The sequence below is a fragment of the Thrips palmi genome, unplaced genomic scaffold (assembly GCF_012932325.1).
Source record: "Thrips palmi isolate BJ-2018 unplaced genomic scaffold, TpBJ-2018v1 HiC_scaffold_15, whole genome shotgun sequence".
NCBI classification, from domain to species: Eukaryota; Metazoa; Arthropoda; class Insecta; order Thysanoptera; family Thripidae; genus Thrips; species Thrips palmi.
The window spans coordinates 1,328,994-1,346,054 of NW_023144624.1; the positions used below are offsets into that span (position 1 = coordinate 1,328,994).

Genomic DNA, 17,061 nt, shown 5'->3' on the forward strand with positions numbered 1-17,061 from the left:
CACAGGCCATTGTGAAGTCTAATCTACGAGCGGCGCCGCCTTCCGGTAAAGCCTGCACGCCAGCCAGCCAAGCCAGCAGCCCGGTCGCAAGGCAGCACGGCAGGGTAGGCAACCCTGGGACCCTAGATCGGCACCGCCTTCTTCGCCGTACACGGCACGGCAGTACTAGACAGCGTCCAACCTCCGCGGTGGTGGTCTTACCCCTGCTGGATGGTGGTCTCGATCGCCCCTGCTCACGCTTTTGTCTGGCCAAGAGCATCTCTTCAGGCTAGGACAGCGGTTCTCAACCTTGGGGTCGCGAAAAAAATTTCGAGTGGTCGCGGCGAGGTTACTGGGGTCGCTTGGGGTGGCGGCGGTTTCCCAGCTGGCCCACACGCCGAGCACTGGCGGGAACAACTTTTAAGTTGATCAAAACGGTCACAAATGTCTTTGAAAAATCGTGTTTTGGGCCGACTTTAGGCATCCACTGCGTCTGACCCGAGGTGGTATTTCGTCCTCCCTCAACGGGCAATTGGTCTTTAGACCTTTCTTTAGCATGCCTTTGTTACGGAGTGCGATTATCTGCCTTAATTTGGGAGCAGTATTGCCGCAAAGTTGATCAAAACGGTCACAAATGTCTGAAAAATCGTGTATTGGTCAGCGGCAATACTGCTCCCGCGGGGGCGTGGTGGGCAACCCTAGCGCGGTGTCGCTGGCAGTCCCGTTGGTCCCTGCCGGACGGCCCCCTCGGGGTGGGGCCCGGCCAAGGGCCCGGCCCGCGCACTCTGGAATGCGAGTATCGAGAACGCGTTGCTCCGCGTTGCTTCGCGTTGCTTGGACGGCGTGCCGCGTGGCGTGGCGCCGCGGCCCGGAACTATAAACCACTCGGCGGCAGCGCGGCACGGCGCGGCACGGCGCGGCAGACAATGCAGATAGGCCTTCAACTTATTGAGACGAGGAGCGGGAAAGGCGGCGAGCTGCACGCCAAGCGGAGCGCCGAGCGGCAGCGCCGCGGCGCCGAGCCCAGCCCAGCCCCCAGCCCAGCCGCGAGCTCGGGGACGTTTTTTGCTGTCATAATAACAATAAACATACCGGGAAGAAGGTCGCCGGAGAGTTCCTCCGGGACACCTGGGACCGGGACGCACCGGGACCCGGCATAGAAAAGTGTGACGAGGCCGGGCCTCTCACTTCACTGATTCTGCCTGGAAAAGAGTCTTGTGCCTTGCGAGCGGGTGCTGGTGATCGCGTTCTGGTGACTGGGGGGATGAGCGGCGTGGAGCCGAGTCCACTGGTCTGACGCCGGAGAGTCCGCGGGAGGAGTCCGGAGGGACCCGCCAATGACGGCACGAACAATGGAAAATAATGGGCCGGTAACAGAACCAACCGGCAACAAACGGCAGGGACGGCGAGGATAGCAAGCAACGGTAGAGGTGACATTAGCAGCGTAGCAGCGGCCACGTCGTTGTGACTGTGACTGCGGCGGCGCGTACCGACCAGGTACCGACCGTGACGAGGCGGCCGGCCAGTCGGCCCGTCCCGTTGCGAGCGTTGCGAGCGCAGTAAACGGTCGGCGCGGGCAGCGCGGCCAGCCGATGGCCGACCTGCACCGCCTGCACCGCCCCAGCCTGCGTTATGTGGCCGCGGCGCCTCGGTCGCCGCCGAGCCGCCGAGCCCTGTATGGCAGCAAGGTCGCCGGGCCGGACCGGCCGGGCCGAGCGGGCCGCCGGCTGGAGAACACGAACCCGACCGCGTCCTTTGCCGCCAGGACCGCGATGACGCCCTTTCAGCGGCACAGGTGTCGCTGTCGGCTTGGCGCGAATCACTGCGGGGGCGGCGGACCCGTGATGGTTACCCGCGGCATTAGGACCCCGGGCACGGCCGGTGCCGCGCTGTGGGGTGGCGGTGCGCCTCGCGAGCATGTCAGGGCTGCCAGGGCCGCCAGGACCGCCAGCGACAATTGGCTCGAACGGCCTGGCGGCCTGGAGGCCTGGAGGTGGCTCCCGCTATAGCGGGAGCAGGTTGTCAGCACTGACTGCCGTCGCTGCCGCCACACAATTGGCACCCCTGCATTCCGCCATGCCCCGCCATGCCGGCGTGCAGCTAATGGCTCCCTCACGACGTCCACCACCACCTCCTGTAATTGGCAGCCCTGCGCTCTGGGCCCTCTCGGCCCTGGCGGCCCCCGCGGCCCCCAAGGACATCATCGTGCACCACCCAGAGTCCAGTTAGGCTAGCGCGGCCAGTGCCCTTGATTGGCCGCCGAATGGAGTGCGCGGTGATCGACGTGGACGCGGAGCGGCACTGCACTGGAGGCGACAAAGCCGCCATCCGAAAATAAAAACAATGCTCCGCGTGTGTGTGCGTGCGTGTGTGTGTGAGTGCGTGCAGGACGGAGTGCGGCAGGTGACAGTAACGAGTTCTAGGGGCGTCGCGACGTCGGCGTCCCGATCCGTATCTCATGCTCCGCGCCTGTCACCTTGGCGTCGTGCCAGGACCGCGCCGCCACGCCCCGCCACGCCCCGCCAGGTGGATTGCCGTGCCGCGTGCAGCAACGCGTGATATTAATTGCGACCGTCCGATCCATCACACATCTCCCTCCCTCTCGCATACCCACAAACGCGGGCCGAACTGTACGCTGCGGCGGTTAGGTTAGGTCACATTAGATTAGGTTAAGGTAAGTCAGGCAAGGTGTTTTCCTGTTGGTAGACAGGCTGGGGGGCACCCCTTCGAAACTCTGCGCCGCCCTGGGCACGGGTGCATCCAATGGGCGTCCCCGCCCGCTCTGGTGGTCGCACTGCACGCACTGCACACACTGACACTCGGCGGTCTTCTCGCCGTCTTTGTTTTGCCCGGAATGCGGAATGCGTCGTGCGGCGCGAGTGCCAACCTTAATCTATATTTTCCTGTGCGACCCGGCCGGGCTGCACCAGGCTGCGCGGCCGCGCCGCTGGGCGTTCCCTCGCCAACAAGATATGTTTCCTGGCGTTCCCAGGGCGAGGCTGGCCGGGGCGCTGCTGTCGCTTAACTACGGCCACCTTTCATACCGCTGCAGCGGGGCAGCGGTGCAGCGGTGCATAAATCAATGATTCAGTACAAAACACGCTGGCGTCGCGGCCCCTCGTAAAACGAACAAATTAAAACTTGTATAGTTTTTATTAGTTTTTTTAGTAAATTTTGTTAAATTTTAAAAATTGAATTAAATTTGACTAAACTTAAGTATTTTTAATTAATTTTCATTTGCAAAACTAGAATTTGTTAATCTTTGTAAGCTGCTTTGATTAAATCTTAAATTAAATTGAATAAATGCAGCTTACAAAGATTAACAAATTCTAGTTTTGCAAATGAAAATTAATTAAAAATACTTAAGTTTAGTCAAATTTAATTCAATTTTTAAAATTTAACAAAATTTACTAAAAAACTAATAAAAACTATACAAGTTTTAATTTGTTCGTTTTACGAGGGGCGTCGCGTGGCGTGGCTTCCAGAGCTGCGCGACAACGACCTCGCCGCTCTTTTTCCGTCCTTGTCCCTCCCCATGAATCATCGCCGCTCCACTCGAACGCCTGGAAGGCCTGGAAACTCAAAGCCGTGTCAACGAGTCAGCGCTCCGACCTGCAGACCGGAGCGCCGCGTCGTCGCCCTGCCTCTGTCGCACTCGCGTGGCGTTCCGTGGGGGTGCGAGAGAGACGGCGCGGCGCAGCGACCCCTCGCTCGGCGGGGCCGTGAGGTAACCTCGTCACGTGACGCAAGGCACGGCAAGGCGGCCGGTGTAAGGTACGTCCTCTGTGCAGTGCACTGCCATGGCGTCACTGGCGTGCAGCGATGCCTCGGACCTCGTCCCGGGAGTCCTGCAGAGTCCGTCGGTCCGTGGGGGGCGAGGCAGTAGCGCCGTCGAGTGGCTGACTCGGGTGGCCGCCACGACCAGACCATCCCCCGCCGCGTTTGATAGTCCGACAAGCCGACCCCATGCCAGGCATTGCCAGCCCGCCCCGCCAGCGCGCCCCCGGCGGCCCGAATGGTTCCTCCGTACTCGTTACGCGCACTCCACTGCTTCGCCACTGACCTCACACGAGGCATCACTAAAAATCCTACTGACAGAAAAGCCGAGATTCCCGACGCATCGGTTTGTTTCTGTTTGCCGGGCGTCGCGACGCGTCGTCCCGAGCGCCCCTGCGAACGGCGGGGTAGGCCGGCCTGCACGACAGCGGTGCTCGGCGCGCCCGCGTGGCGGCCTACCTCCGCGGCGCTCGGCCGGGCTTCCTCTCTGCCGCCAATACAGCGCGTTCCAATTCACGACGCAGGCCATGCAGGCCACGTAGGCCATGTAGGGTCGCCACCGGTTGGCACCGCTACCCGTCTTGCTCGCGCTGCTACGCTGCTTGTGCCTTGACGGGCCGCGGCCTCGCTCACCGCCCCTCATCCTCACGCCGTCGGCTCGCCGCGTCCCAATGCAAACTGCATCGTCCTCCCTCGCCGGCACCGCCAAAGCGCGCGCTATCGCTATCGCCCGAGGCCGGTCCAAAAAGCGCAGCAAGCACAGCAAGCGCCGCAAAGCGCCCACTTCCCGCCAGAGGCAGCCCCGCAGCCCGCAGCACCGCAGCACCGCCACGGCCTTTTTTCCGACCGTTCCTGACCTGTTCCCCGATGCGACCGCGCGATAGAGGGGTCCCTTCCCTTCGCTTTGGCCGATCGGAATCGGATCAGGTTTTAATGACTGCATAACACAAAACAAAGACCGGCCCGGCGGGCGGGGCGGGCGGGGCGCGGGGGCAGGGCAGGGCAGCAGTGCTGACCTTGCCCAAGCAGGGCGAGAGGCAGGCAGGCAGGCAGGCAGACCGGCCGGCCGCTGCAAGGTGGACCACAATCTATTTCAACGCGCTCGACAAAAATCTCGGCACGAGGAATCCGCGCTCCTATTTCGTCAAGCCTGCCTTGCGGCTGCGGCATGAGACTTGGTCGCGGCGCGGGAAATTCTCGGGATCGGTCGATTCCAGGGAGCAGCCCGCTGCAGCGTGGCAGCGCGGACTCCAGACTCCAGCTCCAGCGGCGTAGGGCCGCGTAGGGCCGCTGCAGAACAGGCTGCAATCTGGCTGCGAGCCGCGCAGCGCAGCACCGCGCAGCACCGCCCGGGGAATGCCAAAGCCTCATAAAATAATTTACAATTAGAGCTGTTCCAGAGGCCTGCGAGCCGGGCTGGGCCGGGCTGGGCTGGGCCGAGGGCCCTGAGTCACCGAGGGACCTGCGCTCTGGCTGGCCGCGCTCTGCCAGGCCGCGCTCGCTGGAAAACAGCCTCAAGGTTTTCGTTCAGACGGTCATCGCTGATTCTCGGGGAAATGTCAGCCTCGGAACGTGGAAGTAAATGATACAAGTTTCTACTCTTTCCGGTTGTGTTCATCGTCTATAACCTTACCGTGGTGTGACCCCCCGATCCACCGCCAAATTCCTTCACAACTTCTAAATTTTTGAACTGCATTTGTGGAGAGGTCAATGATAAAAGCATAAGGGGACTGAAATTTTCGACAATCAAACGCTTCAAACAGAACGTTAACGTTTCGATTTTTATAATAGATCTGTGCTGTCTTCTGGCACTGTCCTGTATGGCACTAAGTATTTCTTTGTTGGAAACTTATGGCTGCACTTGATATGACAGCTAGCTGTTCCGTTGAGACCGTAATCGACGTGTCCGCGTTACCGATTCGGTATCGCTTGAAGGCAAGGCGGGTGACCGACCGCACCGCCCGCGCTCTCCGTCGCTGCACTATGCGGCAAGACGGGTGGGACTGCTCTGTATGGGGAGGTGGAGGGAACTCGACGGCCAATTTGCAGAGCGCCCGGCGTGACGCGTGCGTGACGTGACGTGCCGTGCCGTGCGCGTCTCCGGCCGGCTGGCGTGTCCGCGGCGTGTCCGCGGCGTGTCCTTGGCGACATCCGATTCGACGGCCAGCACCGCCAGCACACACGCACGCGCGCCACGTCCGGGGGGCTATTTGCAGACACGCGCCGCACACGGAGTCTCGAGGAGTGGTGCCTCGGCGCCCCGCCCTCTCGGCACCCTCGGTGAGACCCTCGTCCTGACTGACGGTGTGCTTTGCTTGTCTGCGTTGGCTTCGGGGGTGCGGCTCCACTAGTTAGATCAGTTCAGGTTAGATCCACCTAGAATCCCTGAACACGAACAGTCGTGCACCCGTGCATCCCCGTACCATGCGGCAGCGCGGCAACGCGGCAGTCCCTCGAGTGCAGCAACTGCTTACGAAAATGCACAGGCACGGCTGTTCGTGTTGGGCCGGCGGCGGGCCGTCCCGGCGGGTCCTCCCGGGTCACGCGGGTGCTCCAGTTGCACTAGTTGCACTAGGCCCCGCGTGGGAACCGGAAGGCCTGCTGCAAAGAGGCTCTCCTCGCCGTCTTCCTCCTCGCTGGAGGAGGCGCGGCAAGCCAGGCCAGCCATGCCTGCCTCGTTAACGGAAGGGAAGGCGTTTGGGATCCCCGGCGGCCCACGGCGGCCCGGGGCCGAGCAGGAAGGCGGTGGAGGGGAGATGAGATGCGTGCTGGACAACTAGAGCAGAACCTTACGACCGGACAGCGCGGCCGCCGCGGCCACGTTCCTCATGTCGTCTCTCTCGCCGTGGCTCGCCGTGGCTCGGGCGAGCATGGGAGCGAGCGAGACGGAGAGCGAGAGGAAGAAGATTTGGGGCGGCTGGCGGCCACTGGGGGCTCTGCTGCCTTCGTAACTTAGGCCGAGAGGAATCGGAAAAGAAAGCCATGCTGGGTGCGAATCGGCAGAAACTTTGTACCATCGTAGGATATCCCCCCATGGCGGTGCGTTATTGACGCACGACACGACATCCGTCACTCCATGATGGAATTCGACTGGAAATTCTCCGGAGGGAAGTCCTAGTCGACAAGTGGCCGCTTCCGCGGAATCGTTGAGTGACGTCGTCGCCGGCTGGGTCGTTTCGCGAAACAAGGTGAAACGAGGTACCGAGAGTAAACGTGGGTAAAGTAAGGTGACCAGCGAGCGATCCAGAGGAGGTAAAAAAGAAGGTAAGGGGAAAAAAAACCACAGCGATTTATTACTCCAACGAAACCAGCCCAATTTGCAGTGACGCAAGAATGCTTGATGGGAATCGAATTAAAACACCATCAGCGTCGTTCGTGTCCGTCGTTTCCCGGCCGGACAGTCGCAGTGTCTTCGTGGGCGGGTAGCGCACAGTCCATCAATTGATTAAGCCAACAGGCTGCTTTCGGCTTGGCGCAGCTTGGCGCTCCCTCCCTGAAGTGCTTCCTCAGAACTCTGCTTTGAATGTCCGTCACGTGGCCCTGGCCGCGGCCGCTGCGGACTGTAAGGCAAAACAAACAGCTGCGCTGCCGGTTGGGATGCCTATCTTCAGGCGATCAGAGAGTCCCATGCAGGTTCCGAAAAGTTTCTCATACAAGAGCAAGACGTTTCCGGTTCAATCTCGGGCGACAAGAGGGAAGGGTCTTTATCCCTGCCTTACAGCAGTGTATTGTGTTTGTGAGTCACTCGAACCCAAACCCAACCCACCCAGCTCTTACAGCACAATAACAAATTTGTGTCTGAGGCGCAAGGTTGTTTGGTCCCTTTGGCTGTCGCTGTCACTCCGCGACGAGCATCTCCGCATCAAAATGAATCGCCTGTTCGGAAGAGGGAAGCCAGCCGAGCCGCCCCCAAACATTGCGGACTGCATTGCGGGGGTACGTTGTTGGAAATGTCGAGGGCAAATTATGTCACTTTGGAAACTTTTACATTTACCCTTCTCAGCAGTTGACATTTTTCTAACATCCGTTCATGTAACTGCTAGAGCGCTTCGGCTTGGACAATTGCTTTACTTTGCTCTCTGTATCAGACATAACGTGTCTTTGTTTCAATAATATTTTATGTCTTAACAAATGTGTGGCTTTACTTCTTGTCGAGAACAGGTTGATAGTCGAGCAGAATCAGTTGATAAGAAGGTTCAACGACTGGAGCAGGAACTTGTCAAGTACAAGGATCAAATGAAAAAGATGCGTGACGGCCCAGCTAAGAACGCTGTAAAGCAGAAAGCACTTCGTGTCTTGAAACAGAAGAAGATGTAAGCTCTTGATGTATGCCTGAATTGAATATCTTTTAACTTCATGTTTATGTTGTTCTTTTTTCATTGCAGGTATGAATCGCAAGCAGACAATTTAAGAACACAAGCTTTTAACATGGAACAAGCCAACTATGCACATCAAACTCTCAAGGACACTCACTCAACAGTTGTTGCAATGAAAGCTGGGGTCAAATCAATGCAAAAAGAATTCAAAAAGATTAATATAGATGAGATTGAGGTTTGTCATCCTCACCTAGTAGCTGGAATGTTTCTGCCTTTGTTCTGTAATAACCATTTCTATGTCTTGTTTCTTCTGCAGGATATTCAAGATGATATGGCAGATATGTTGGAAATGTCTGAGGAGGTGCAAGAAGCATTAGGTCGTTCATATGGCACACCAGATATTGATGAATCGGAGTTAGAAGCTGAATTGGATGCTCTTGGTGATGAAATTGCTCTCGATGATGACACATCGTATTTGGATGACGCAGTAAAAGCGCCCGCTGCTCCCGACCGAGAGCCTGGTGCTGACAGTATTGACTTGCGCAACAAGGTACATTGTTCCTTCTCTTTCTTATCTTACTTAACATACAAAAATTAAGAGGTAGCTATTCATCTTAACAAACATTTATTTTACTTTTTAGGATGGCGTGCTGGTTGATGAGTTTGGCTTGCCCAAGATTCCTGCATCCTTGAAGAGTTAATTAGTTACTTAATGGTTTTTCTCAGATACTGTGCTTTATTTTTAAATTGTTCTAAATCTTCTATTTGTTGTTTTATATTATCTTTTTAAAGCAATTTGCCCACGCATAGAAAAAAATGTTTGGGGACCAGCAAGGAACAAGTATTTTCTCTTTGTTAAGTCCATTTTTAAAAAATCTAGAAAACTTTGTTTGCTTTTTTTAAAACATCAAAATTACCAGTGTTATTTTGCTTGTGTATCAAATAAATAATTTTGATTTTGTACGTTTCTGTATCATGTTTCTTTCCCGTATTTCGAGAGCACTCCCATTTCAAGTGCCTACTTGTCCAAAAGAGTTTGAACTTTCGCGGTTGGCGGCCACAACCGTACTACCAACTGTGGGATACAGAATTGATCGAAAGATGGAAAAGGGAGGTTCTGGTCAGTCCATTTATCTCTTTTTGTTTATTTCGTTGTTAAAAAACTATGAGAGAAAACCAAAAATTTAAGGAAAACAAATTTTTACATTTCTCTACGTCCAACTTTTTTTTGAAATTGTTTTTTGGGAGGGTAACGTTCTGTTCACTTTCTGTAACGGCAACGGACAGCTGAGATTTCTTTCTCGGTTTTCGACTGGCTCGACCGCTGTCTTTTCATCATTGGAGAGAACAGAATTAATTCGGCGTTTCTCAATTGCTTATCAGCAGAACTTCAACTATTTTGTGTTTCAGTAAGTCAGTGTCGAGCAGCTACTGAGTTGGGGCTTGCTTTCTTATCAACAAACGGTAGTCCTCACCTTTGTCCGATCTTGTCCATTATGAACTCTAGTTGAATAATTTACTTTCCTAGTTGAACCATTGATGGACCTAATTTTATTATATCCCTCCCGAAAATCTCGAAGATTTTGCTTGTTCAAGAACACAATCGAGCGATTCTTCCTTCCCACCTAACCTGCATCCTTAGGCTACTACAGTTTCGTGATTCGTAAAACTTTTAAAAACGATCCGAAGACTCTTATGATTTGTCATGCGAACTTAATTCATGGGTCAGGAAGGTTGATTGTGCAACCTCTGGGCTCGCTTTTCTCGTCCGTTATTCTTATCAGCGGTTTGCTTGTAATGAAGTCAGTCATTTTCTGCATATTCATGTTTTGTAAAATACTGGTTTGCCTTTTCGGTAGTGTTAACTTTACTCCACAGACTGCCTGTCCACTAGACTACTTTTCACTTCATGCAGTTGTCATGGTTGTTTGTTTATCGTTACACCCTTTACAAGATTTTGTTTGATCCTCATTTGTGCAACTATTGCTTTGTTCCAGTTCTGCATTAAAAGGCCTCAACATGTCTAAAATTGCCAGCCCTACCCACTTTAAGGGTGAACTTGACCATTTTTATGATCCTACATTCACTGCTGACATTAGTCAAAAGATGCAAGTTCCCAAAAATATTCGTGTTGGTGGAGATGGTGATCTAGATGACAACCAACGGCATAACTGGCTGAATGAAAAGTTTGATATGCATGTTCCAGATAGGATTCTTGTTGTTGGTATGTATCCCTTGCATCATCCTACTTGTTAAAAGTTTATTTATGATTATAACTGCTCTCATGTACTTTTCTATGGGAACAGGTGAAGAACAGCACATTGGCACTAGAGCACCACCACGAGAAATCATGCTGGAAAATGCTGTTATGCCCCCTGAGCCAGATTTCGTCCGTGTGCAGGTATGGTTGTACTTAAGCTTTTTCTGAAATAAAAATTTATAGAATGAAATTTGACAAGCGCACTTAATTATTTGGTGTGTTGCAGACACCACCTCGTGTGATCACTTTGGATGAGCATTATTTTCCTTCTGCTGATGATTATCCAAGAAACAGTCCCCCTGAGCGGGAGATGCTCAGTGGCAAGTTTGACTCGGCATCCAGCTCAGAAATCCACCAAATCACCCCTTTCAAGAGCAGACACAATGAACATGACCACAGCCTTATTCAAAGGTAAGTCAATTTCCTGTTCCATTTTCTAAATTGTAAATATATAAGCCTCGTTCCTTTCAAATAATTAAATCTCGATTAACATTGTCCAGAGACTGGACTCCCATGCCATCTGCTGGTGGAGAGGGAATTACCACCAGTGAAGAAATACTACACCTCAGGCGACAATTAGCCAAGCTGAATCGGCGAGTTATGGCTGTGGAACTGGATAATGTACAGATGCAACAGCGAGAGAAAATGTTATATGCTTCAGTTGCTGCATATCTTCTTTACAAATTGATCTCATGGATGAGCCACAATGGTTAAAAAGCATTTTCATTATCCGGTTTTCAGTTTGTGTGTTAAGGTAGCCATAATGTGAATTCTACTAAATGTGGCATTGAGTTAACAAATTCCCCAGAGGCTCCCTGTTATTTCATTAGAATCTGCCAAGATGAGGATGGGAAGTCAAAATGTTGTCATCTTGACGCCATAGTAATGTTATTTTGACTTTTTGTTCTCACTAAGCTGTTCCCTTACTTTTGAATATGATATCCCTTTCCAACAGCTAAAAGACTGTAGTGAGAACTTCTATGGAATGTGTAGCAACTCCAGAAATCTAAGCTTCACCCAATATTTTGTAGTTTTAAATTTTAAACCAATGATATGCACTGTTTTTCTAGATTCAGTTTCATTTGTAGAAATTATTGTTTTCTACTTTGCAGCATTTTACTTGCATTGTCTCTTAGCCTGATTGTGATCAAATATTATTCTGGACTGAGACTCAGATTCTCGATGATAATGATTTTGGACAATGTGTCCCTGAAGCTTGATACTTGTAGACATAGCTCTTAATTGTATGGCAAAGCTCTAGAGGCTATTTGTATTTTGCTTGTAGGTGCCATTTAATACCATTCCCTTTAGTTTTCCCCCTTTCAAGCATAGAGCAGGAAGTTTTGCATACCTTAATCGGTTTGAAAGAACTGTTGACTGTTGTTCTATGTTTCTGGATCTGTTAATTGGAAGGTAACACAACGTTAAGACCAGTTGCTCATGTGGATATTTTTGAAGAAGCTCAGTATTGAACAACATGTGGTGGCAACAGAAGTTGTGATATTTGTAATATTTGTATTTTTTTCTGTTTTAATGTAAAATAATTGTAAATATGTAGAAAAATGAATTTTTATCATGCCACACTGAAGAGTTTATTATTATTGGAAGACTTAAAACTGGTCTGACATAGATATGTACAGCATCAGGGTAGACCAGGGCCCAAGGAAAATCAAAATTCACATGTCAAAGTGAACCACATAGTGTTGCATTTTGATATGGTCCCATTTAGCAATTATTGTCATGTGGGGATCATATCAATGTTTACAGCATTATCTGATCTGATTTTGACCCATTATAATGATGTGTGATTCTCCTTTGAGAGGGCTCTGGAGAGGGGACCCTACTCCCCCTTGCCTCCCCTCCCTGCTGGTTGAAACCATCAAGTTACTCACACCAGTAATGTCTTAAGTAGCTAGTTCAATTTTAAATGAACAAGGAAAAGTGCTGATTGCATCATCACACTTTGATGGAAAATGATGAAAAGCAAGGGAAATCTTGTATATTTTGCAAAATCCTGCATCATGTGCATTCTCATTTATTGTGTCAGTGTAGTTCTCTTGTTTTAATGTTCCTGTTATTTTAAAGCACTTTTGAAATAATGAGATCTTGTATTTTTCCTTCCTTATTTGGTTGATTACAATGGAAAATATAAAAATCTATTTGACTTGCCTTATTTTATTGTGCAGCACACTTTCAAGCTTGCAAGTTAGTATGGTCAAAGTTGGAGACTTGAGAAAGTACTGAGTCCTAAGAACAGTAACCCGCAACTCGATAAGAATAATAATTCATGATCCACCAGTGTAGAATGCCAAAACGGAGAAGCAGTCGAAGTTTCGCGCGTAAAGTTACTTGTTTACATGCGGCAGCCATGCTTTTAGGTTTCCAAAACCACCAACACAACAGATGAAAAGTTCATGTTTTTATTTTTTCAAATCTCTTAATTACCAAATTCAACTGAAAAAAATAGTATTCTTATTTGGATCTGGAATAAAATTGATGGATTGACTCTTTCAGCGTGTGATACTGAAAGATCCAGTACTGAAGGTTTGCACACTTCTATTGGCACTGGCATCAACAACGCATGTCTTTTGTCCAGTTTCAAAGTTGATGGTTGTGTTTGAAACGTGTGGTGTTTTCTTGGGTTTGCTTGAAGGATTTTACGTGTTTTATGTCTTCTGAGGTGTGTTTACCTTGTTCAGACAACGAAAGGACCCAAAGTGGATCAAGAAGTGTTCGCTTGGTGAGTGTCGGCCCGGACGAACTTGTTTGTACGTGACGGACTAAATACAAAGTGCAAGCTTTGTGGTGTAACGGTTATGAATGCCTGCTTGCAAGGATGCCTAGACAAGTCCAAATCAAAACACAGCTCGTTCGACTCGTTCACTTACGCTCTGCTTGATTATTCAGAGTAAACTTTCATTGGTTTCTTCAGTTACTAATGAAGTATGTTTTGTTTTGTTCTATTTTACATGATGCATTTACTTTTGATGAGTATTCTTAAGATCCATTTACTTGAAATACCTTTGTGTCACATAAATCAGCTGTCACAGCTGTCAGTCATCAAAGAATCTTAAGTTTTCCTGGAAAACCTCCTGTGTTTCCACTTTTCATTTGTGAGCAAGGTGGAAGTGACACTTCTGTGTTGTTGTTTGTTACAGGAAACATTATCATTATGTATGGGGGCTTTCTTAAAACTCAGGAGCCGGAAATCTCCAAGCCTCCTTTAGACCCGGAACCAGTAGTGACTGCTCCACCCACTGCCAAAAAGAAGGGGCCGTAAGTAAACTTTAACATGTTCTCAAAGCTAGCATGTGTGGCAAATATCTCACACCCTTGTTATCTTTACAGTGGCTTTGGAAGATCCAATGGCAAGGTTATGCCTCTGCGGGCTGATGCTGTCCCAGAACTGTCCCAAGTTTATAGTGAGGTGTATAGTGATCTCGCCAAGAGTAACAGGCGTTCGCATGGAAATTTTTTCAATCAAAATGAGAGCCATGAGTGGGCTTATCATACCAATAACACTATACCTGAGACTTTAAATTCCAGTAGAGAGTGGAATTTTCCACATAGAACTAACTTTTCTTCCTCTCAAAATGATCTGAGAGCTATTTCTGAGTCGACTCCTTTAAAGTGTGCTCAACAGGACCATCATGATAGAGCATCTGCTACTGTGGATAAAGAGAACTTCTACACTCCTCGCAAGACATCCGAGGCATTTGCAGCAAGCACTCCTTCTGCTCGATGTCCCTTGTCAGCCTTGCCGATGGACAGTGCTGCAGCAAAAGATACCATTGATGGTGTGTTAAGTCACAAGTCATCAGACTTGCAGACCAGCAGTGGTGGGACTGGCTTCTTTGGAAGCACAAAGAAAATTTCTTCGGATGCTGATATCTTTCGAACACCCCAATGCAAAATAGCTCCAAACCATCAGAATTCAATCCATGCAAGTGGGCATACAAGGCCAAGGTTGTATGGTTTGTCTTCATCAAAAGTGTTTACAAACATTCCACTTCATCCTGCAGTTGCTGCAGGCCAACAGCATGCCAAACACCTTCAGCATCAGCAGGTGGCTGAAAAGCAGTTTTCTCAAGAGTCAAGGATTTCAAGGAAGCTTATAGATCCGACTCCTTCAATAACTCCTGCAGCTCCTGTTATGAAACAAAGTCAAGTAGCCACAGTTCTAGCTACCACTGAGAATCAGCCGTCACATCTGGATGGAGTGTCTCAGTCTTCAAATTCTTGGATACGTCATTCCAGACCTGTGGAAGTAACTCCCTTCAAATCATTACCAAATCTCATGAGTGCCCCATTGAAGCAAGTTGATGCCGCTTCAGCTGCCCGACTGTGTGAAAAGCAACCTTCAACATCCTCAATGGCTGCTGAAGACAGCGTGTCAAGCACTTGGGTTCCTCATAACATACCCAGTTGTGCAACTTACAGTAGAGCGCCACATGTACAGAATATGGATGGTGCCAGCCGGAGACCAGGTCCAGAAACCAAATCTCATATAAGTGAGCCACCATTATCCAAAATAAAACTAGAGGCTCAAGATACAGTTGAAGCTGTTATTGAACCAAAAAAGGATAAACAGCAACAGTTGTCACCAGCACAAGTTGGAGAAATGAAACCACTTCAATGTGCACCCAAATTACTTGAAACAGCCACAGTGGACTCTGGTGTTCCAAGAATTGTCATCAACCCACCAGGTGCCGATGCCAGAAGCCCTCCACAACCATCCACCCATTCTGCACAGGTGTTGGCTAAGAAAACAGATACCTTACAACAAGTTGTGCAAGGACCAGTCAGAGAGGCTGAATGTCCACCTCAACCACCAGCTGCCACCAAAAACATGGAGCCCTTTGTAGGAAAAGTTACCATGCCAATGGAAAGTGTGAAGACAATGGATTCAGTTAAAAAGGTACAGGGACCGGTCAGAGAGTCCGAATGTCCACCTCAACCACCAGCTGCCACCAAAAGTATGGAGCCTCCTGTAGCAAAAGTTGCCATGCCTATGGAAAGTATGAAGACAGTTGATTCAGTTAAAAAGACCTCATCTGGCTGTGGTGAGATTGTTGTTAATGGGCGTTCATACTCCATCCTCAGTCTTCTGGGCAGAGGTGGCTCAAGCAAGGTTTATCAAGTTTTGGATCCAGCGAACTCACAACTGAAAGCTGTTAAATGTGTGAACCTAGCTGATACTGACGTGTCTATTTGTGAAGGGTATCTCAATGAAATCAAATTACTGGCTGAACTTCAGGATGGTGAGAGTGTAATTCGCATGTTTGATCATGAGCATAAGAAGGACCAGAATTTGCTTTTGGTTGTAATGGAGAAAGGTGACACAGACTTATCAAAACTCATAAAGGAAGTTAGCAAGTCCAAGAAATCTCAGCTGCCATGATTGTTTACTATTGGACCGAGATGCTAAATGCAGTCAGCTTCATTCACAAGCGTGGTACTATCCACTCAGACCTGAAGCCCGCAAATTTCCTGTTAGTTTCAGGACGCTTGAAGCTTATTGATTTTGGCATTGCATCTTCAGTTCAGGAAGACATGACTAGTGTTATGAAAGAAAGCTTAACAGGAACTTATAACTACATTAGTCCTGAAGCATTGTCTGCAAGCAACACTGATGGTCAAGGATATAAAATAAGTTATAAATCTGATGTTTGGTCACTAGGGTGTATATTATACAGTTTAGTCTATGGACAAACTCCTTTCCATCACATTACAGGTCAATTTCAAAAATTAAATGCAATTGTTAGTACAAACTACAAAATTCAATTCCCTGAGCCACCAGTTGAAGGCTGTCCTTCAGCTATAATCCAGGCCATGAAATCATGCCTCACAAGGAATCCAAAGGAGAGAGCTTCAGTAGATGAATTGCTTCAACTACACTACCTTGAGAGAGCAGGCCCCGAAAGAGTTATCCTTTCTCAATTTGCCAACCTTGCAGCATCAGTTGGGCTAGTGCAAGAAACTGAAGATAATCGTTATGCTGTGGTCATACGGGCAATGCAGAGGCTTATAATTGAAAATGAGAAGCATCTTCCATTTCTGGGTAGAAAAAGGTAAATGAGACAGTGTATGAAAATTAATGAGATAATCCCTCTGTTGTTTTTAAATTTCTACTTGTACAAATTTTCTAATTGTGCATACATTTATAAGAGTGAATTTATTACATGTTGATAAAGTCTTGACTTGTTTATTCTTAAGTCTGTCCTAGTTATATGGCAACATATTTTCATATTGTCTTGTTATTTTTAACCTGCCAACAATGCATCCATCTCTATGGATAATCTGGGAACTATTGTAAATGTTCAAGCATTAAAATATGCTCTCAATGATACATATTGTCCCTTATTTTACTGTGATTTTAATTTATCTCTTGTATATTGCCTATCATTATTCTGAATTTTATGCAGGCTCCCCTAATCTATGGTGGACCTAATATTGTGTGCGTGTGGAGAAAATGCTTTGGCTGTTAAGTTGTAGAAAAAAGTAGTATGTTACCATTTTCAGAAATATCATGGTTCATATTTCATATCACAAGATTTAACTAGTGCAATAAGAAGTTATCTTAGCAAAGCCCTAGCTTCACCTCACTAAGTACCTGTGAGTGTATGATCTTTAGGACTCGGAGTGATTCTTATGAAGTATATGTTAACATAAGACAAAATAAATATTTTAACCATCATTCGACTATATTTCAATCACAATCTTACTGAA

General features: G+C 49.0%; 3 protein-coding genes across 5 annotated transcripts; all 3 read left to right on the forward strand.

Moving 5' to 3' along the window:
• Positions 1-7,471: 7,471 nt before the first annotated feature.
• Positions 7,472-9,035, forward strand: LOC117641324 (charged multivesicular body protein 5-like). The gene is made up of 5 exons (XM_034378547.1): positions 7,472-7,692; positions 7,918-8,069; positions 8,142-8,307; positions 8,389-8,622; positions 8,714-9,035. The coding sequence occupies exons 1-5, from the start codon at positions 7,624-7,626 to the stop codon at positions 8,771-8,773; spliced, it is 681 nt and encodes a 226-aa protein (XP_034234438.1). The 5' UTR covers positions 7,472-7,623; the 3' UTR covers positions 8,774-9,035.
• A 268-nt stretch (positions 9,036-9,303) lies between these two features.
• On the forward strand, positions 9,304-11,920 carry LOC117641327 (transport and Golgi organization protein 11). Of its 3 annotated transcripts, none has more exons than XM_034378552.1 (5): positions 9,304-9,536; positions 10,070-10,296; positions 10,379-10,473; positions 10,559-10,743; positions 10,833-11,920. In XM_034378552.1, exons 2-5 carry the CDS (start codon positions 10,092-10,094, stop codon positions 11,044-11,046), a joined length of 699 nt encoding a protein of 232 aa, XP_034234443.1. In that variant the 5' UTR covers positions 9,304-9,536; positions 10,070-10,091; the 3' UTR covers positions 11,047-11,920. The 3 variants fall into 3 exon arrangements, with proteins under 3 accessions (XP_034234443.1, XP_034234442.1, XP_034234441.1); XM_034378551.1 differs by having other exon boundaries at positions 9,305-9,481; XM_034378550.1 differs by lacking the exon at positions 9,304-9,536 and adding an exon at positions 9,967-9,995.
• An 856-nt stretch (positions 11,921-12,776) lies between these two features.
• On the forward strand, positions 12,777-17,029 carry LOC117641319 (dual specificity protein kinase TTK). The gene is given in 4 exon segments (XM_034378540.1): positions 12,777-13,072; positions 13,491-13,608; positions 13,681-15,716; positions 15,719-17,029. Coding segments are annotated over 3 exon segments (2,829 nt in total). The 5' UTR covers positions 12,777-13,072; positions 13,491-13,504; the 3' UTR covers positions 16,408-17,029.
• The last annotated feature ends 32 nt before the right edge of the window (positions 17,030-17,061 follow it).